Source organism: Giraffa tippelskirchi, chromosome 14 (genome assembly GCF_054371585.1).
Source record: "Giraffa tippelskirchi isolate mGirTip1 chromosome 14, T2T-mGirTip1v1.2.pri, whole genome shotgun sequence".
NCBI classification, from domain to species: domain Eukaryota; kingdom Metazoa; phylum Chordata; class Mammalia; order Artiodactyla; family Giraffidae; genus Giraffa; species Giraffa tippelskirchi.
This window is the reverse complement of record NC_137288.1, coordinates 7,358,756-7,379,872: the sequence shown is the minus strand read 5'-3', so window position 1 is coordinate 7,379,872 and position 21,117 is coordinate 7,358,756. Positions and strand designations below refer to the sequence as shown.

The 21,117-nt window shown below is 55.6% G+C and overlaps 1 protein-coding gene across 2 annotated transcripts; it reads left to right on the top strand.

Moving 5' to 3' along the window:
• Positions 1 to 861: 861 nt before the first annotated feature.
• Positions 862 to 11,163, top strand: LOC145533839 (uncharacterized). 2 transcript variants are annotated; one of them, XM_081561178.1, is made up of 5 exons: positions 862 to 1,037; positions 1,437 to 1,749; positions 5,389 to 8,666; positions 9,066 to 9,378; positions 9,631 to 11,163. In XM_081561178.1, the coding sequence occupies exons 3-5, from the start codon at positions 8,430 to 8,432 to the stop codon at positions 10,260 to 10,262; spliced, it is 1,182 nt and encodes a 393-aa protein (XP_081417304.1). In that variant the 5' UTR covers positions 862 to 1,037; positions 1,437 to 1,749; positions 5,389 to 8,429; the 3' UTR covers positions 10,263 to 11,163. The 2 variants fall into 2 exon arrangements, with proteins under 2 accessions (XP_081417304.1, XP_081417305.1); XM_081561179.1 differs by lacking the exons at positions 9,066 to 9,378; positions 9,631 to 11,163 and having other exon boundaries at positions 868 to 1,037; positions 2,002 to 7,309.
• The last annotated feature ends 9,954 nt before the right edge of the window (positions 11,164 to 21,117 follow it).

The window sequence follows — 21,117 nt, the reverse complement described above, 5'->3', positions numbered from 1 at the left end:
AGAGGGACACAGCCAGAGAGAGACACGGAACCAAAGAGAGGAAAGGAGTCGATGGTCCAGACTTTTCCTCAATCTGTCTCGAAGGTAGAAGCAATGACAGCGCCCATCCACCCCAGAAGGGAGAAAAGGACGGAAGGTTTGCAGAGGAAAAGACAAGAACGCAGGGAGCCACTAGAAGCTCAGCCACCCACAGAAGCCGAGCTGGGACACTTGAACAGAATCTCAATGGAAACAGGACCAGAAAGTTGGCTACTCTTTTCTACAAGAGAGGGAGACCTTCGAGTCTTCCTTTCGGTCCTCCAACTTGGATGCGGGGTCTCAAAACAGTCAGGAGGGGGAGTGCCTTTTCCTGGGTACCACGGCACATCCAGGCCTCGTTCTGCCCCATTCTGTGCTATGTCAGCCCTGGATGGAATCTTTCTTTCTGAAGTCTCAGCGCACGAGCTCCACGTGATATCGGCCCCAGGTGGAAAGGCATGGAGCTGCTCGTAGGCCGACAGACCTAGGAAGCAGATGGGAGAATGACCCCCACTCTGCAGATGGAGAGACTGGGGAAACCCTGAGGGGCATATGCTTGTCCAGGGCCACACCACTTATGAGAAGAAGGAGCCTGGTCTGAGAGCAGCAGGGCCCTCGGAGCTCAGGCCCTGGCTGCACCCAGGCCTCCCCAGGGCTGTGGGCTGGGCTGTGTGGGCGTCTCTGTGCCTGCACATGGCCTAAGGGGGGTGGTCGAGCAGTCAGAAACCCAGAGATTCCCTTGGGAAGTTTTGGGGAAGGGACCTCAGCACGAACCCCAGGCGATGATGTCACCTGCCGGCAACAGAACCCAACAGAACCCGCAACCCGGGTATCCAGGCCTCCAGAGCGGAGAGGAGCCCCCAGCCAGATCACTTGCTGCCAGGATGTTCTGCTGTTTGCCCATGCCCAGAGGCCGGGGCCTCAGGAGAGCTCACAGGCAGTGTGCGTGGGCACCCTGTCGACGTTGGCTCAGGACACCCCCGAGAGGCCTCTGGCCGTTTGCCCGGAGAAACAGAAAGGTAACACAGGGAGCCCCAGGCCGGGCCAGGCCACCTCGCCCATGCCACCCGGAAACACCGGGTCCTTTGCCTGTGTGTGTGGATGCGGGTTTCTCGGGGTGTGTCTCCCTCAAGGAAGCCCAGGCGGATGTGGGGTCAGAAGCCTGCGGACAAGTTGTGTCCACACCCCAGGGGAGAGCAGGCTGGGCCCGATGGGGAGTGTGCGGGCAGCGGCGGCCGCCCAGGCTGACCTCACACCCACAGGTGGGTCTCTTTCCTCCCGGGTGGGGATCTGAGCAGACACACGTCTCTGACCCTTCTGGGAAGAGAAGTTCGAGCAGGCAGAAGCAGCGGTTCCACTGGCCAGGCCCAGCTTGGAAAACTCCCAGCATGGCTGGCTGACGGTCACTGTCGTTGCAGAGCTTCCCACGTGATGAGGCCGAGGACGGGGACACCCCATCCACCTCCCGGAGGGAGGGGTCGGAGCACCACCCCCCCGCCCGTGAGGCCCAGTGCAGGCTCCAGGTGAGCGTGCCCACGGAGGCATCAGCCCCACCGGGGGAGAAGAGGAGGCGGGGAAGGCCTGCTGCAGAGACACCGCCTAGGATACACCCGCCGGCCCAGTCTGAGGCTGCCACGGAGCTCAGCACACCCGGCTCCGACCCAGAGTCCCGAGAACCCCGGCCTCTGAGGCAGCAGGAGGACCTGGAGCCCAGCACGCCAGAGCACAGAGGTGAGGACGCTGGGGCTGCTGCACGGGAGTGTGTGGGGACGGGGTGCTGAGCTACACAGGGACGAGTCCCCGAAAGCTGCTGCTGGGCCTGCAGCAAGCACTGGCCTCACACCCCCCGCCCCCCGTCTTGCACACTTCAGTCCCAAAAGACATCCGACGCTGGGTATTCTTTGGGAATCTCTTGGAAGCTTTCTGTCCCGGGATACGCACATGCCAAGGCTGGCCTGTGGGCAAACTTTGCTTCTCCCCCAGCTCTAGCACTGACCTCCAACTGGAACCAGGCTCCACTTCCCAGACCTGTCCCTACAGAGGTGGTGGCTCCAGGTGCAGGACCCAGGGATCCACCGAGGGCAGATGGAGAACCGAGACTTGCCCTCGCAGAGACACCAGGCCAGCTGGGTACTGGCCAGCACACCGGGCAGATCGGATCTCCGTGCCTGCAGGACCCCCAGCCCCAGGCACTGATGTCCCACCCCCTCAGCCAGAACCTCCACCTCCACGTGCACCTGTACCTGCTCGGGCTCTGGCAGGACAACCCGAGGCAGAGGAGGAGTCACCGCCTCGGCAGGGAGAGCCTGCCCTGGCTCCCGCGCAACACCCAGACGCCCACGATGACTCACCCACCCCTGCAGGGAGAACGAGCCCCCGCTCTGGACAGACACCCAGAGCCCTTGCCGGAAACACCACGTCCAGGGGAGCGGTCGGCTCTGCAGCCTCCATCCCTGTCTGCTCACCGTGGACGCCGGCAACTCGGTCTGCCCCCAGGGGACATGGAGTTCCTTTCCCCTGAACTGCTTTGCATTTGGTTTGTTTCCACCTTTCTGGTGATGTTTTCTTTTTTGTATGGTTTCCTGTATTTTTGTTGGTTAAGTTGGGATTCGTAAACTTTCTCATCATTGTTGCAATTTGGGAACACTGTTGTGTAACTCTGGTGATACTGTGTTGCCATCACCACTTGGTAGTTTCAGACCCGTTTGATCTTTATGCCCCACCCCCCAACAAAGCCTGGATTCAAGGCAAGCACGCCCTGTTCATCCCTTCCCCCGATCCTGAACACAATTTCATCTTTTCTTTGTGCATTCCTTCCTATATTCTTGGTGTCCCCAATCAATGACTCTCCGTGAAATGACTGAAGCAGTGTTTTTCGGACTCTCCACCTACTGTAAGACTCCATTGGAGAATTCTCATTTTTATGTCATTTGAACTAGCCTTTGATATCTGAAAGGACGGTGTACGTCCTTTCAAGATACCATGTGCCAAACGAAGCCCTTTTGGCAACTGCCATCATTATCTCCAGGCAGGCATTGCTGTTTCAAGGGTGACATCTCAGCCAGAAGGCAGAGGCTGAGCTCGTCTTGTTGCACCAGCTCCCAAAAGAAGCCAAGAAAGGGAGCTGGAACAACAAACCACCCCAACGCCCAGGAAAGCGTTCTTCATGACAGAAGGCTAGAAAATGACCCAACATCCTTGTGGCCCAGAACCCCTCTAGAAAATCACTGTTCCATAAAAAAGAGAAACACATGGGAAGTTCCAAGGAGAGGCAATGCCCATGGCCAGTGTACTTTAGAGACGGCCTGAGCGCTCCGGGGAAGACACGCACCGACGGAACCCCTTGGGAAACAGCAGGGATTCTCCTCACCGTCGTAAGGGTTTCCTCTGGGGACAACCTGCCCTGGGCACCACATGAGGGAGCAGACCGGCTTCTCTTCCTCTGCCCCCACACCATTCACTCATGAAGGCAGCTCAGGTGTTCTCATGCCCTGCCTGCCTGCCTGCCTGGCTCATCCGTGAGCTGTGAGCACCTCCAGGGCAGGACTCCACCTTCTCCTCTCTGTGTACCGTGCATCTGCACACAGTGGGCTTTCAGAACCTTAGAGTTGAGCCATTCCCACTCAAGCCAGAACCCTCCCCAGGAAGGAAAACAGCTGTGGAGTCATTTTGGCCCCAGCACTGGTTCCGAAACCCTGGCGGCTCCTACAGCCTCTACGGCGTGAAGAGGGAGGTCCCTTTTGACAGAGCTTTCCGGCTCTCAGATCTAAGCTGTTGTTTCACTGTCAGCTGTGTCTCTTCCGTTGCAGCCAGGTGGGCCACGCTGCTCCAAAGGAGCTCACAAGCTGAGTTTCAAGGGAGGACAGGGATGGCTACAACGTGCTGCAAACTGAGTGAGGGTCCCCACAATCCTCAGCAAAGGTCTGTGGTGTTCAAGTGGGGAGTAGAGGGCCCCCAAGTTCCAAAGGAAGGGAGGTACTCGGGAGCTAAAGCCCTTGGCCGCTGTGGTAGCAGCTGCAGATGGCAGCTCGTCCACAGTGCACTTCGAATGAGGTCATATGAGCGGGACTCTGGAAATGGCTCCGATATCGAGAGAAAGGGGTCAGGGTATGTGGGAAGCCGGCGGGGGTGGGGGGTGGATGAAGGAAGGTGTCCCTCCTCTCTCCAGTGCAATTTGGTTTGGTGAGTCTCAAAGCTACCAGATGGCACTTCCCAAGTCAGGCCCCCACAGGAATCAGGGTGGGCTGCGTGCCTCGGCCCCTGCCACAGGGACAAGCCACACCAGTGGCCTCCCTGAGCTCCAATGGCCGGATCTGGGGGTTCTGTCTGGGTGCACACCTCCTTGCTGTGGCCAAGTCCCCCCCTTCTCTGAGCACCAGCTTCATCCTCTCGAATGAGGACATCGAATGCTACCTTGGCACGTTACTCTCTTCATCCTGTGAAGACTCATTAGGCTTATCCTACAATTACTAGCTGGCCCGAAGAGATATCTCCTGAATCCAGATTAAGCTGGAGTCTCCCAGGCTCATCTGGCATGTCTTCCCTGAAGTCTGCCAAAACCCACACCATTGCATTTCCAGGGACTCCCCTTAGCCAGCTGGGCAGAAAACCCAGCATGCTTCAAACAAGCTGACAGACAAGCGGGAGAGGACTCACGGGCAGAAGGTTTCCCTCAGGTCTCGGGTGGAGCTCTGGGACCACAGCAGCAACGGGCCATCCCAGCCCCTGGGCTCAGCAGCGCCCTCATTCTCAGGCCGGCGGCTCTGCCCTGAGGGGAGCGGGAAGGTCACCAACTGCCGCAGGCGGACCTCACGCCCCTCCCACTGCTGGAGCCTGACCTCCCCCGGCCCCACCCCTTCCCCTACCCCAGCAGGACGACAGCTCGTCTTCCCCTGGCTTCCAACGTCAGGCCCGGCCCTGGGCCCCGATTGGGCACTGCCCCAGCCCGGAGCCAATCACAGTGGCCAGGGAGGTGGAACGCACCGATTGGCCAGGGCCAGGTCATGTGACCATACTCCCCAGGAAACTCAAATATTACCAAGGTTCCCTAAGAAACCAATGAACAAAATTATCCAGTAAAGGCAAACCGTACTTTTTAATGAGGCCAATGTCACAGAAAAAAAAAAAAAAAACCTTCACCATGAACTGCTCAAGGAAGCTAGTAAATAAACTTTCAGAAAAGTTTAGTAGTTTTTTTTTTTTTTTTTTAAATAGGGTGACGGAGAGCTATACCTTTCCCGTCTATGTGAATTTAGGTTTAAACTAGATTTCCCTTGGCTGTTATATAAGACAAAAAAACCCACATCACCCCCTTTCACTCACCCCCACCCCCCAAAAGTGTTTTAATGTATTGAATTTTTCTGTCCTCAGTTGTGTCTGATTCACGGCAACCCACGAACTCTACACAGCCAGGCTCTTCCGTCCATGGAATTCAGGGCAATTTTTTCTGTCCCAGTCAATGCCCACCCTGGGTGATCCAAAGGCAAGGGCTCAGAGGCCCCTGAGAGACTAACTCCTTTCAGCTGAGCACAGAGCTGGCTCCTCACTGGGATGCCTGTGGCCTGGGGCTCCCAGAGGGGAGAGCAGCACTCGCCCCACCGTGTGGTCACTGCTGGAAGTGCAGGCTGCTCCTCACTCCCCCTTGACAGTGTCCCTGACGGCAGAACAGTGTGAATCGAATCAAGGTGGTAATGCAAACTCCAATGCAACCAAACTCCCCACAAGGTCTCCAAAACCACTCAGGAACAGGGAATTGGAAACTGCAGGGGATGACATGAATGGAGATGGAGACTTGACACCTTACACCGAGTTCACTTCCACTTATCCCTAGACAAACTTTCCGTGAAAACTTGTCACCAATCTAGAAGAACAATGAGCAGAAACCGGACACGTGCTTTGAGTCTTCACACACAAAACTAAAAGGCAGTCCACAAAAAAACCCAGAGAATACAGTGGACTTGGCAAAATCAAAGATATCTACTGTGGGAAAGACCTCATGACAAAAGCAAAAGACAGGTCATACATCGCCAGACGAATGAGTGGAAACACAAAGCTTATCAAGGATGTGTCTCCAAACAGACAAAGAACACCAACACAACAAGCCTGTGAAAACTAGGGAAAGGTCTGAAGGGACACCAGACTGAGGAAGACACACACAGAGGATCCCGGATGATGTCCAGCACTGAGGGCCTGAAGAAACAACAGTCTAGTTGCACCCCCTCAGGCCTGTGTGACCGTGGATGAGGCCTCTGTTTCCCGGTGGCTCTGAGAGATGGACAGGGAGGAAGGGGAAGAGAAGTCACTTGCATTTCTAATACTCACAGCAAAGTCTTCCAATGAGAAGGGAATTATCACCCCCACTGACAATGCCATGCACTGAAGTGATATCCACGAGTCCATCTAACCCAGAAGGGAAGGATGCACCTGTTCTCACAAAACGGCGAGAGATGGAAGAAGGAAGATCAAGCCCACACCAATCACTGGAGAGAGAAGCTGTGCTCAGGGCTTGAAAAATTCCTATTGGTAAAATGATGTCACAGCCCCACAAGGCAATCCACAGCTTCGATGCTATTCCTCCCAAAATGCCAATGCATTTTCGCACCGAACAAAGAATTGCAAAAGGGGTTACGGAAACAGAAAAGAGCCTAAATTGTCAATACAATCCGACGAAAAGGCCCCGATACGGACATCCAAGGTTGTGTGAAAGGAAATTAGACGACCAAACTAGGATCCTCAGGAGAGTATCGGAGAAGGCAATGGCGACCCACTCCAGTACTCTTGCCTGGAAAATGCCCTGGACGGAGGAGCCTGGTAGGCTGCAGGCCATGGGGTCGCGCAGAGTCTGACACGACTGAAGTGACTTAGCAGCAGCAGCAGCAGCGGCAGGACAGTATGCTATTGGGAATACAACAACACACACAGATCCAGATCGATGGAATAAAGTTGAGGGTCCAGAAACAAACCCCAGCATCCATCGTCAACTCATCTCTGACACAGAAGGGGAGATTATCCAAATGGGAACAAGAAAGCCTCTTCAATCAATGTCCATGGGAAACCCAGACAGCTACATCTGAAGAACGCTATTGGTTTGGATCTCAGACCACCTCAATATTGGGGAAAAACCTCACCCTAAAGACTGATGTCATGAGATAGCTAGAAAGAAGCGTAGGTCAAAGGCTCCTTAACATCAGAGTCTCCTTGCCATTTGCTGGGCGGAGGTAGAAATGGGTCTCTTCAATTAAGGGAAAGAGGTACACGAAGTACACCAATGGGTTTCCATCCAATGGAACCTCTTCACAACAGAGAAGCTAAGCATTCACAAATGCAAAAGATAGGAAACGGAACACGAGAGACTCCTTCCAAGTGGTGTATCTGAGAAGGGGTTCATATGGAAAGAGACGAAGAATGCACAGCACTCAGATTCCAAGAAACACCACCACCACCCTTGACCCTTCCCCTATGACCAACTCCGACCTGAAGCCTTTCTCTCCCTCTAACCTATCCCTAAAACATAACCCTCATCTAATCATATACATGTGGAATTCCTAGCATCCATCCATTCACACACGAGAGAGAAAGAGGAAGACACAGAGGGAATTGAGAAAGGAAAAGAGAGGGACACAGCCAGAGAGAGACACGGAACCAAAGAGAGGAAAGGAGTCGATGGTCCAGACTTTTCCTCAATCTGTCTCGAAGGTAGAAGCAATGACAGCGCCCATCCACCCCAGAAGGGGGAAAAGGACGGAAGGTTTGCAGAGGAAAAGACAAGAACGCAGGGAGCCATTAGAAGCTCAGCCACCCGCAGAAGCCGAGCTGGGACACTTGAACAGAATCTCAATGGAAACAGGACCAGAAAGTTGGCTACTCTTTTCTACAAGAGAGGGAGACCTTCGAGTCTTCCTTTCTGTCCTCCAGCTTGGATGCGGGGTCTCAAAACAGTCAGGAGGGGGAGTGCCTTTTCCTGGGTACCACGGCACATCCAGGCCTCGTTCTGCCCCATTCTGTGCTATGTCAGCCCTGGATGGAATCTTTCTTTCTGAAGTCTCAGCGCACGAGCTCCACGTGATATCGGCCCCAGGTGGAAAGGCATGGAGCTGCTCGTAGGCCGACAGACCTAGGAAGCAGATGGGAGAATGACCCCCACTCTGCAGATGGAGAGACTGGGGAAACCCTGAGGGGCATATGCTTGTCCAGGGCCACACCACTTATGAGAAGAAGGAGCCTGGTCTGAGAGCAGCAGGGCCCTCGGAGCTCAGGCCCTGGCTGCACCCAGGCCTCCCCAGGGCTGTGGGCTGGGCTGTGTGGGCGTCTCTGTGCCTGCACATGGCCTAAGGGGGGTGGTCGAGCAGTCAGAAACCCAGAGATTCCCTTGGGAAGTTTTGGGGAAGGGACCTCAGCACGAACCCCAGGCGATGATGTCACCTGCCGGCAACAGAACCCAACAGAACCCGCAACCCGGGTATCCAGGCCTCCAGAGCGGAGAGGAGCCCCCAGCCAGATCACTTGCTGCCAGGATGTTCTGCTGTTTGCCCATGCCCAGAGGCCGGGGCCTCAGGAGAGCTCACAGGCAGTGTGCGTGGGCACCCTGTCGACGTTGGCTCAGGACACCCCCGAGAGGCCTCTGGCCGTTTGCCCGGAGAAACAGAAAGGTAACACGGGGAGCCCCAGGCCGGGCCAGGCCACCTCGCCCATGCCACCCGGAAACACCGGGTCCTTTGCCTGTGTGTGTGGATGCGGGTTTCTCGGGGTGTGTCTCCCTCAAGGAAGCCCAGGCGGATGTGGGGTCAGAAGCCTGCGGACAAGTTGTGTCCACACCCCAGGGGAGAGCAGGCTGGGCCCGATGGGGAGTGTGCGGGCAGCGGCGGCCGCCCAGGCTGACCTCACACCCACAGGTGGGTCTCTTTCCTCCCGGGTGGGGATCTGAGCAGACACACGTCTCTGACCCTTCTGGGAAGAGAAGTTCGAGCAGGCAGAAGCAGCGGTTCCACTGGCCAGGCCCAGCTTGGAAAACTCCCAGCATGGCTGGCTGACGGTCACTGTCGTTGCAGAGCTTCCCACGTGATGAGGCCGAGGACGGGGACACCCCATCCACCTCCCGGAGGGAGGGGTCGGAGCACCACCCCCCCGCCCGTGAGGCCCAGTGCAGGCTCCAGGTGAGCGTGCCCACGGAGGCATCAGCCCCACCGGGGGAGAAGAGGAGGCGGGGAAGGCCTGCTGCAGAGACACCGCCTAGGATACACCCGCCGGCCCAGTCTGAGGCTGCCACGGAGCTCAGCACACCCGGCTCCGACCCAGAGTCCCGAGAACCCCGGCCTCTGAGGCAGCAGGAGGACCTGGAGCCCAGCACGCCAGAGCACAGAGGTGAGGACGCTGGGGCTGCTGCACGGGAGTGTGTGGGGACGGGGTGCTGAGCTACACAGGGACGAGTCCCCGAAAGCTGCTGCTGGGCCTGCAGCAAGCACTGGCCTCACACCCCCCGCCCCCCGTCTTGCACACTTCAGTCCCAAAAGACATCCGACGCTGGGTATTCTTTGGGAATCTCTTGGAAGCTTTCTGTCCCGGGATACGCACATGCCAAGGCTGGCCTGTGGGCAAACTTTGCTTCTCCCCCAGCTCTAGCACTGACCTCCAACTGGAACCAGGCTCCACTTCCCAGACCTGTCCCTACAGAGGTGGTGGCTCCAGGTGCAGGACCCAGGGATCCACCGAGGGCAGATGGAGAACCGAGACTTGCCCTCGCAGAGACACCAGGCCAGCTGGGTACTGGCCAGCACACTGGGCAGATCGGATCTCCGTGCCTGCAGGACCCCCAGCCCCAGGCACTGATGTCCCACCCCCTCAGCCAGAACCTCCACCTCCACGTGCACCTGTACCTGCTCGGGCTCTGGCAGGACAACCCGAGGCAGAGGAGGAGTCACCGCCTCGGCAGGGAGAGCCTGCCCTGGCTCCCGCGCAACACCCAGACGCCCACGATGACTCACCCACCCCTGCAGGGAGAACGAGCCCCCGCTCTGGACAGACACCCAGAGCCCTTGCCGGAAACACCACGTCCAGGGGAGCGGTCGGCTCTGCAGCCTCCATCCCTGTCTGCTCACCGTGGACGCCGGCAACTCGGTCTGCCCCCAGGGGACATGGAGTTCCTTTCCCCTGAACTGCTTTGCATTTGGTTTGTTTCCACCTTTCTGGTGATGTTTTCTTTTTTGTATGGTTTCCTGTATTTTTGTTGGTTAAGTTGGGATTCGTAAACTTTCTCATCATTGTTGCAATTTGGGAACACTGTTGTGTAACTCTGGTGATACTGTGTTGCCATCACCACTTGGTAGTTTCAGACCCGTTTGATCTTTATGCCCCACCCCCCAACAAAGCCTGGATTCAAGGCAAGCACGCCCTGTTCATCCCTTCCCCCGATCCTGAACACAATTTCATCTTTTCTTCGTGCATTCCTTCCTATATTCTTGGTGTCCCCAATCAATGACTCTCCGTGAAATGACTGAAGCAGTGTTTTTCGGACTCTCCACCTACTGTAAGACTCCATTGGAGAGTTCTCATTTTTATGTCATTTGAACTAGCCTTTGATATCTGAAAGGACGGTGTACGTCCTTTCAAGATACCATGTGCCAAACGAAGCCCTTTTGGCAACTGCCATCATTATCTCCAGGCAGGCATTGCTGTTTCAAGGGTGACATCTCAGCCAGAAGGCAGAGGCTGAGCTCGTCTTGTTGCACCAGCTCCCAAAAGAAGCCAAGAAAGGGAGCTGGAACAACAAACCACCCCAACGCCCAGGAAAGCGTTCTTCATGACAGAAGGCTAGAAAATGACCCAACATCCTTGTGGCCCAGAACCCCTCTAGAAAATCACTGTTCCATAAAAAAGAGAAACACATGGGAAGTTCCAAGGAGAGGCAATGCCCATGGCCAGTGTACTTTAGAGACGGCCTGAGCGCTCCGGGGAAGACACGCACCGACGGAACCCCTTGGGAAACAGCAGGGATTCTCCTCACCGTCGTAAGGGTTTCCTCTGGGGACAACCTGCCCTGGGCACCACATGAGGGAGCAGACCGGCTTCTCTTCCTCTGCCCCCACACCATTCACTCATGAAGGCAGCTCAGGTGTTCTCATGCCCTGCCTGCCTGCCTGCCTGGCTCATCCGTGAGCTGTGAGCACCTCCAGGGCAGGACTCCACCTTCTCCTCTCTGTGTACCGTGCATCTGCACACAGTGGGCTTTCAGAACCTTAGAGTTGAGCCATTCCCACTCAAGCCAGAACCCTCCCCAGGAAGGAAAACAGCTGTGGAGTCATTTTGGCCCCAGCACTGGTTCCGAAACCCTGGCGGCTCCTACAGCCTCTACGGCGTGAAGAGGGAGGTCCCTTTTGACAGAGCTTTCCGGCTCTCAGATCTAAGCTGTTGTTTCACTGTCAGCTGTGTCTCTTCCGTTGCAGCCAGGTGGGCCACGCTGCTCCAAAGGAGCTCACAAGCTGAGTTTCAAGGGAGGACAGGGATGGCTACAACGTGCTGCAAACTGAGTGAGGGTCCCCACAATCCTCAGCAAAGGTCTGTGGTGTGCAAGTGGGGAGTAGAGGGCCCCCAAGTTCCAAAGGAAGGGAGGTACTCGGGAGCTAAAGCCCTTGGCCGCTGTGGTAGCAGCTGCAGATGGCAGCTCGTCCACAGTGCACTTCGAATGAGGTCATATGAGCGGGACTCTGGAAATGGCTCCGAAATCGGGAGAAAGGGGTCAGGGTATGTGGGAATCCGGCGGGGGTGGGGGGTGGATGAAGGAAGGTGTCCCTCCTCTCTCCAGTGCAATTTGGTTTGGTGAGTCTCAAAGCTACCAGATGGCACTTCCCAAGTCAGGCCCCCACAGGAATCAGGGTGGGCTGCGTGCCTCGGCCCCTGCCACAGGGACAAGCCACACCAGTGGCCTCCCTGAGCTCCAATGGCCGGATCTGGGGGTTCTGTCTGGGTGCACACCTCCTTGCTGTGGCCAAGTTCCCCCCTTCTCTGAGCACCAGCTTCATCCTCTCGAATGAGGACATCGAATGCTACCTTGGCACGTTACTCTCTTCATCCTGTGAAGACTCATTAGGCTTATCCTACAATTACTAGCTGGCCCGAAGAGATATCTCCTGAATCCAGATTAAGCTGGAGTCTCCCAGGCTCATCTGGCATGTCTTCCCTGAAGTCTGCCAAAACCCACACCATTGCATTTCCAGGGACTCCCCTTAGCCAGCTGGGCAGAAAACCCAGCATGCTTCAAACAAGCTGACAGACAAGCGGGAGAGGACTCACGGGCAGAAGGTTTCCCTCAGGTCTCGGGTGGAGCTCTGGGACCACAGCAGCAACGGGCCATCCCAGCCCCTGGGCTCAGCAGCGCCCTCATTCTCAGGCCGGCGGCTCTGCCCTGAGGGGAGCGGGAAGGTCACCAACTGCCGCAGGCGGACCTCACGCCCCTCCCACTGCTGGAGCCTGACCTCCCCCGGCCCCACCCCTTCCCCTACCCCAGCAGGACGACAGCTCGTCTTCCCCTGGCTTCCAACGTCAGGCCCGGCCCTGGGCCCCGATTGGGCACTGCCCCAGCCCAGAGCCAATCACAGTGGCCAGGGAGGTGGAACGCACCGATTGGCCAGGGCCAGGTCATGTGACCATACTCCCCAGGAAACTCAAATATTACCAAGGTTCCCTAAGAAACCAATGAACAAAATTATCCAGTAAAGGCAAACCGTACTTTTTAATGAGGCCAATGTCACAGAAAAAAAAAAAAAAAAAAAAGCTTCACCATGAACTGCTCAAGGAAGCTAGTAAATAAACTTTCAGAAAAGTTTAGTAGTTTTTTTTTTTTTTTAATAGGGTGACGGAGAGCTATACCTTTCCCGTCTATGTGAATTTAGGTTTAAACTAGATTTCCCTTGGCTGTTATATAAGACAAAAAAACCCACATCACCCCCTTTCACTCACCCCCACCCCCCAAAAGTGTTTTAATGTATTGAATTTTTCTGTCCTCAGTTGTGTCTGATTCACGGCAACCCACGAACTCTACACAGCCAGGCTCTTCCGTCCATGGAATTCAGGGCAATTTTTTCTGTCCCAGTCAATGCCCACCCTGGGTGATCCAAAGGCAAGGGCTCAGAGGCCCCTGAGAGACTAACTCCTTTCAGCTGAGCACAGAGCTGGCTCCTCACTGGGATGCCTGTGGCCTGGGGCTCCCAGAGGGGAGAGCAGCACTCGCCCCACCGTGTGGTCACTGCTGGAAGTGCAGGCTGCTCCTCACTCCCCCTTGACAGTGTCCCTGACGGCAGAACAGTGTGAATCGAATCAAGGTGGTAATGCAAACTCCAATGCAACCAAACTCCCCACAAGGTCTCCAAAACCACTCAGGAACAGGGAATTGGAAACTGCAGGGGATGACATGAATGGAGATGGAGACTTGACACCTTACACCGAGTTCACTTCCACTTATCCCTAGACAAACTTTCCGTGAAAACTTGTCACCAATCTAGAAGAACAATGAGCAGAAACCGGACACGTGCTTTGAGTCTTCACACACAAAACTAAAAGGCAGTCCACAAAAAAACCCAGAGAATACAGTGGACTTGGCAAAATCAAAGATATCTACTGTGGGAAAGACCTCATGACAAAAGCAAAAGACAGGTCATACATCGCCAGACGAATGAGTGGAAACACAAAGCTTATCAAGGATGCGTCTCCAAACAGACAAAGAACACCAACACAACAAGCCTGTGAAAACTAGGGAAAGGTCTGAAGGGACACCAGACTGAGGAAGACACACACAGAGGATCCCGGATGATGTCCAGCACTGAGGGCCTGAAGAAACAACAGTCTAGTTGCACCCCCTCAGGCCTGTGTGACCGTGGATGAGGCCTCTGTTTCCCGGTGGCTCTGAGAGATGGACAGGGAGGAAGGGGAAGAGAAGTCACTTGCATTTCTAATACTCACAGCAAAGTCTTCCAATGAGAAGGGAATTATCACCCCCACTGACAATGCCATGCACTGAAGTGATATCCACGAGTCCATCTAACCCAGAAGGGAAGGATGCACCTGTTCTCACAAAACGGCGAGAGATGGAAGAAGGAAGATCAAGCCCACACCAATCACTGGAGAGAGAAGCTGTGCTCAGGGCTTGAAAAATTCCTATTGGTAAAATGATGTCACAGCCCCACAAGGCAATCCACAGCTTCGATGCTATTCCTCCCAAAATGCCAATGCATTTTCGCACCGAACAAAGAATTGCAAAAGGGGTTACGGAAACAGAAAAGAGCCTAAATTGTCAATACAATCCGACGAAAAGGCCCCGATACGGACATCCAAGGTTGTGTGAAAGGAAATTAGACGACCAAACTAGGATCCTCAGGAGAGTATCGGAGAAGGCAATGGCGACCCACTCCAGTACTCTTGCCTGGAAAATGCCCTGGACGGAGGAGCCTGGTAGGCTGCAGGCCATGGGGTCGCGCAGAGTCTGACACGACTGAAGTGACTTAGCAGCAGCAGCAGCAGCGGCAGGACAGTATGCTATTGGGAATACAACAACACACACAGATCCAGATCGATGGAATAAAGTTGAGGGTCCAGAAACAAACCCCAGCATCCATCGTCAACTCATCTCTGACACAGAAGGGGAGATTATCCAAATGGGAACAAGAAAGCCTCTTCAATCAATGTCCATGGGAAACCCAGACAGCTACATCTGAAGAACGCTATTGGTTTGGATCTCAGACCACCTCAATATTGGGGAAAAACCTCACCCTAAAGACTGATGTCATGAGATAGCTAGAAAGAAGCGTAGGTCAAAGGCTCCTTAACATCAGAGTCTCCTTGCCATTTGCTGGGCGGAGGTAGAAATGGGTCTCTTCAATTAAGGGAAAGAGGTACACGAAGTACACCAATGGGTTTCCATCCAATGGAACCTCTTCACAACAGAGAAGCTAAGCATTCACAAATGCAAAAGATAGGAAACGGAACACGAGAGACTCCTTCCAAGTGGTGTATCTGAGAAGGGGTTCATATGGAAAGAGACGAAGAATGCACAGCACTCAGATTCCAAGAAACACCACCACCACCCTTGACCCTTCCCCTATGACCAACTCCGACCTGAAGCCTTTCTCTCCCTCTAACCTATCCCTAAAACATAACCCTCATCTAATCATATACATGTGGAATTCCTAGCATCCATCCATTCACACACGAGAGAGAAAGAGGAAGACACAGAGGGAATTGAGAAAGGAAAAGAGAGGGACACAGCCAGAGAGAGACACGGAACCAAAGAGAGGAAAGGAGTCGATGGTCCAGACTTTTCCTCAATCTGTCTCGAAGGTAGAAGCAATGACAGCGCCCATCCACCCCAGAAGGGAGAAAAGGACGGAAGGTTTGCAGAGGAAAAGACAAGAACGCAGGGAGCCACTAGAAGCTCAGCCACCCACAGAAGCCGAGCTGGGACACTTGAACAGAATCTCAATGGAAACAGGACCAGAAAGTTGGCTACTCTTTTCTACAAGAGAGGGAGACCTTCGAGTCTTCCTTTCGGTCCTCCAACTTGGATGCGGGGTCTCAAAACAGTCAGGAGGGGGAGTGCCTTTTCCTGGGTACCACGGCACATCCAGGCCTCGTTCTGCCCCATTCTGTGCTATGTCAGCCCTGGATGGAATCTTTCTTTCTGAAGTCTCAGCGCACGAGCTCCACGTGATATCGGCCCCAGGTGGAAAGGCATGGAGCTGCTCGTAGGCCGACAGACCTAGGAAGCAGATGGGAGAATGACCCCCACTCTGCAGATGGAGAGACTGGGGAAACCCTGAGGGGCATATGCTTGTCCAGGGCCACACCACTTATGAGAAGAAGGAGCCTGGTCTGAGAGCAGCAGGGCCCTCGGAGCTCAGGCCCTGGCTGCACCCAGGCCTCCCCAGGGCTGTGGGCTGGGCTGTGTGGGCGTCTCTGTGCCTGCACATGGCCTAAGGGGGGTGGTCGAGCAGTCAGAAACCCAGAGATTCCCTTGGGAAGTTTTGGGGAAGGGACCTCAGCACGAACCCCAGGCGATGATGTCACCTGCCGGCAACAGAACCCAACAGAACCCGCAACCCGGGTATCCAGGCCTCCAGAGCGGAGAGGAGCCCCCAGCCAGATCACTTGCTGCCAGGATGTTCTGCTGTTTGCCCATGCCCAGAGGCCGGGGCCTCAGGAGAGCTCACAGGCAGTGTGCGTGGGCACCCTGTCGACGTTGGCTCAGGACACCCCCGAGAGGCCTCTGGCCGTTTGCCCGGAGAAACAGAAAGGTAACACAGGGAGCCCCAGGCCGGGCCAGGCCACCTCGCCCATGCCACCCGGAAACACCGGGTCCTTTGCCTGTGTGTGTGGATGCGGGTTTCTCGGGGTGTGTCTCCCTCAAGGAAGCCCAGGCGGATGTGGGGTCAGAAGCCTGCGGACAAGTTGTGTCCACACCCCAGGGGAGAGCAGGCTGGGCCCGATGGGGAGTGTGCGGGCAGCGGCGGCCGCCCAGGCTGACCTCACACCCACAGGTGGGTCTCTTTCCTCCCGGGTGGGGATCTGAGCAGACACACGTCTCTGACCCTTCTGGGAAGAGAAGTTCGAGCAGGCAGAAGCAGCGGTTCCACTGGCCAGGCCCAGCTTGGAAAACTCCCAGCATGGCTGGCTGACGGTCACTGTCGTTGCAGAGCTTCCCACGTGATGAGGCCGAGGACGGGGACACCCCATCCACCTCCCGGAGGGAGGGGTCGGAGCACCACCCCCCCGCCCGTGAGGCCCAGTGCAGGCTCCAGGTGAGCGTGCCCACGGAGGCATCAGCCCCACCGGGGGAGAAGAGGAGGCGGGGAAGGCCTGCTGCAGAGACACCGCCTAGGATACACCCGCCGGCCCAGTCTGAGGCTGCCACGGAGCTCAGCACACCCGGCTCCGACCCAGAGTCCCGAGAACCCCGGCCTCTGAGGCAGCAGGAGGACCTGGAGCCCAGCACGCCAGAGCACAGAGGTGAGGACGCTGGGGCTGCTGCACGGGAGTGTGTGGGGACGGGGTGCTGAGCTACACAGGGACGAGTCCCCGAAAGCTGCTGCTGGGCCTGCAGCAAGCACTGGCCTCACACCCCCCGCCCCCCGTCTTGCACACTTCAGTCCCAAAAGACATCCGACGCTGGGTATTCTTTGGGAATCTCTTGGAAGCTTTCTGTCCCGGGATACGCACATGCCAAGGCTGGCCTGTGGGCAAACTTTGCTTCTCCCCCAGCTCTAGCACTGACCTCCAACTGGAACCAGGCTCCACTTCCCAGACCTGTCCCTACAGAGGTGGTGGCTCCAGGTGCAGGACCCAGGGATCCACCGAGGGCAGATGGAGAACCGAGACTTGCCCTCGCAGAGACACCAGGCCAGCTGGGTACTGGCCAGCACACTGGGCAGATCGGATCTCCGTGCCTGCAGGACCCCCAGCCCCAGGCACTGATGTCCCACCCCCTCAGCCAGAACCTCCACCTCCACGTGCACCTGTACCTGCTCGGGCTCTGGCAGGACAACCCGAGGCAGAGGAGGAGTCACCGCCTCGGCAGGGAGAGCCTGCCCTGGCTCCCGCGCAACACCCAGACGCCCACGATGACTCACCCACCCCTGCAGGGAGAACGAGCCCCCGCTCTGGACAGACACCCAGAGCCCTTGCCGGAAACACCACGTCCAGGGGAGCGGTCGGCTCTGCAGCCTCCATCCCTGTCTGCTCACCGTGGACGCCGGCAACTCGGTCTGCCCCCAGGGGACATGGAGTTCCTTTCCCCTGAACTGCTTTGCATTTGGTTTGTTTCCACCTTTCTGGTGATGTTTTCTTTTTTGTATGGTTTCCTGTATTTTTGTTGGTTAAGTTGGGATTCGTAAACTTTCTCATCATTGTTGCAATTTGGGAACACTGTTGTGTAACTCTGGTGATACTGTGTTACCATCACCACTTGGTAGTTTCAGACCCGTTTGATCTTTATGCCCCACCCCCCAACAAAGCCTGGATTCAAGGCAAGCACGCCCTGTTCATCCCTTCCCCCGATCCTGAACACAATTTCATCTTTTCTTTGTGCATTCCTTCCTATATTCTTGGTGTCCCCAATCAATGACTCTCCGTGAAATGACTGAAGCAGTGTTTTTCGGACTCTCCACCTACTGTAAGACTCCATTGGAGAGTTCTCATTTTTATGTCATTTGAACTAGCCTTTGATATCTGAAAGGACGGTGTACGTCCTTTCAAGATACCATGTGCCAAACGAAGCCCTTTTGGCCACTGCCATCATTATCTCCAGGCAGGCATTGCTGTTTCAAGGGTGACATCTCCGCCAGAATGCAGAGGCTGAGCTCGTCTTGTTGCACCAGCTCCCAAAAGAAGCCAAGAAAGGGAGCTGGAACAACAAACCACCCCAACGCCCAGGAAAGCGTTCTTCATGACAGAAGGCTAGAAAATGACCCAACATCCTTGTGGCCCAGAACCCCTCTAGAAAATCACTGTTCCATAAAAAAGAGAAACACATGGGAAGTTCCAAGGAGAGGCAATGCCCATGGCCAGTGTACTTTAGAGACGGCCTGAGCGCTCCGGGGAAGACACGCACCGACGGAACCCCTTGGGAAACAGCAGGGATTCTCCTCACCGTCGTAAGGGTTTCCTCTGGGGACAACCTGCCCTGGGCACCACATGAGGGAGCAGACCGGCTTCTCTTCCTCTGCCCCCACACCATTCACTCATGAAGGCAGCTCAGGTGTTCTCATGCCCTGCCTGCCTGCCTGCCTGGCTCATCCGTGAGCTGTGAGCACCTCCAGGGCAGGACTCCACCTTCTCCTCTCTGTGTACCGTGCATCTGCACACAGTGGGCTTTCAGAACCTTAGACTTGAGCCATTCCCACTCAAGCCAGAACCCTCCCCAGGAAGGAAAACAGCTGTGGAGTCATTTTGGCCCCAGCACTGGTTCCGAAACCCTGGCGGCTCCTACAGCCTCTACGGCGTGAAGAGGGAGGTCCCTTTTGACAGAGCTTTCCGGCTCTCAGATCTAAGCTGTTGTTTCACTGTCAGCTGTGTCTCTTCCGTTGCAGCCAGGTGGGCCACGCTGCTCCAAAGGAGCTCACAAGCTGAGTTTCAAGGGAGGACAGGGATGGCTACAACGTGCTGCAAACTGAGTGAGGGTCCCCACAATCCTCAGCAAAGGTCTGTGGTGTGCAAGTGGGGAGTAGAGGGCCCCCAAGTTCCAAAGGAAGGGAGGTACTCGGGAGCTAAAGCCCTTGGCCGCTGTGGTAGCAGCTGCAGATGGCAGCTCGTCCACAGTGCACTTCGAATGAGGTCATATGAGCGGGACTCTGGAAATGGCTCCGAAATCGAGAGAAAGGGGTCAGGGTATGTGGGAAGCCGGCGGGGGTGGGGGGTGGATGAAGGAAGGTGTCCCTCCTCTCTCCAGTGCAATTTGGTTTGGTGAGTCTCAAAGCTACCAGATGGCACTTCCCAAGTCAGGCCCCCACAGGAATCAGGGTGGGCTGCGTGCCTCGGCCCCTGCCACAGGGACAAGCCACACCAGTGGCCTCCCTGAGCTCCAATGGCCGGATCTGGGGGTTCTGTCTGGGTGCACACCTCCTTGCTGTGGCCAAGTTCCCCCCTTCTCTGAGCACCAGCTTCATCCTCTCGAATGAGGACATCGAATGCTACCTTGGCACGTTACTCTCTTCATCCTGTGAAGACTCATTAGGCTTATCCTACAATTACTAGCTGGCCCGAAGAGATATCTCCTGAATCCAGATTAAGCTGGAGTCTCCCAGGCTCATCTGGCATGTCTTCCCTGAAGTCTGCCAAAACCCACACCATTGCATTTCCAGGGACTCCCCTTAGCCAGCTGGGCAGAAAACCCAGCATGCTTCAAACAAGCTGACAGACAAGCGGGAGAGGACTCACGGGCAGAAGGTTTCCCTCAGGTCTCGGGTGGAGCTCTGGGACCACAGCAGCAACGGGCCATCCCAGCCCCTGGGCTCAGCAGCGCCCTCATTCTCAGGCCGGCGGCTCTGCCCTGAGGGGAGCGGGAAGGTCACCAACTGCCGCAGGCGGACCTCACGCCCCTCCCACTGCTGGAGCCTGACCTCCCCCGGCCCCACCCCTTCCCCTACCCCAGCAGGACGACAGCTCGTCTTCCCCTGGCTTCCAACGTCAGGCCCGGCCCTGGGCCCCGATTGGGCACTGCCCCAGCCCAGAGCCAATCACAGTGGCCAGGGAGGTGGAACGCACCGATTGGCCAGGGCCAGGTCATGTGACCATACTCCCCAGGAAACTCAAATATTACCAAGGTTCCCTAAGAAACCAATGAACAAAATTATCCAGTAAAGGCAAACCGTACTTTTTAATGAGGCCAATGTCACAGAAAAAAAAAAAAAAACCTTCACCATGAACTGCTCAAGGAAGCTAGTAAATAAACTTTCAGAAAAGTTTAGTAGTTTTTTTTTTTTTTTTAATAGGGTGACGGAGAGCTATACCTTTCCCGTCTATGTGAATTTAGGTTTAAACTAGATTTCCCTTGGCTGTTATATAAGACAAAAAAACCCACATCACCCCCTTTCACTCACCCCCACCCCCCAAAAGTGTTTTAATGTATTGAATTTTTCTGTCCTCAGTTGTGTCTGATTCACGGCAACCCACGAACTCTACACAGCCAGGCTCTTCCGTCCATGGAATTCAGGGCAATTTTTTCTGTCCCAGTCAATGCCCACCCTGGGTGATCCAAAGGCAAGGGCTCAGAGGCCCCTGAGAGACTAACTCCTTTCAGCTGAGCACAGAGCTGGCTCCTCACTGGGATGCCTGTGGCCTGGGGCTCCCAGAGGGGAGAGCAGCACTCGCCCCACCGTGTGGTCACTGCTGGAAGTGCAGGCTGCTCCTCACTCCCCCTTGACAGTGTCCCTGACGGCAGAACAGTGTGAATCGAATCAAGGTGGTAATGCAAACTCCAATGCAACCAAACTCCCCACAAGGTCTCCAAAACCACTCAGGAACAGGGAATTGGAAACTGCAGGGGATGACATGAATGGAGATGGAGACTTGACACCTTACACCGAGTTCACTTCCACTTATCCCTAGACAAACTTTCCGTGA

What these genes read in the sequence shown, in the direction of transcription:
- LOC145533839 (XM_081561178.1), top strand. Translation starts at nt 8,430, where the DNA reads ATGATGTCACCTGCCGGCAACAGAACCCAACAGAACCCGCAACCCGGG. An exon ending in TTGCCCGGAGAAACAGAAAG is followed by an intron (nt 8,667 to 9,065) that starts GTAACACGGGGA and finishes CTGTCGTTGCAG; the next exon opens with AGCTTCCCACGTGATGAGGC. An exon ending in CAGCACGCCAGAGCACAGAG is followed by an intron (nt 9,379 to 9,630) that starts GTGAGGACGCTG and finishes CTTCTCCCCCAG; the next exon opens with CTCTAGCACTGACCTCCAAC.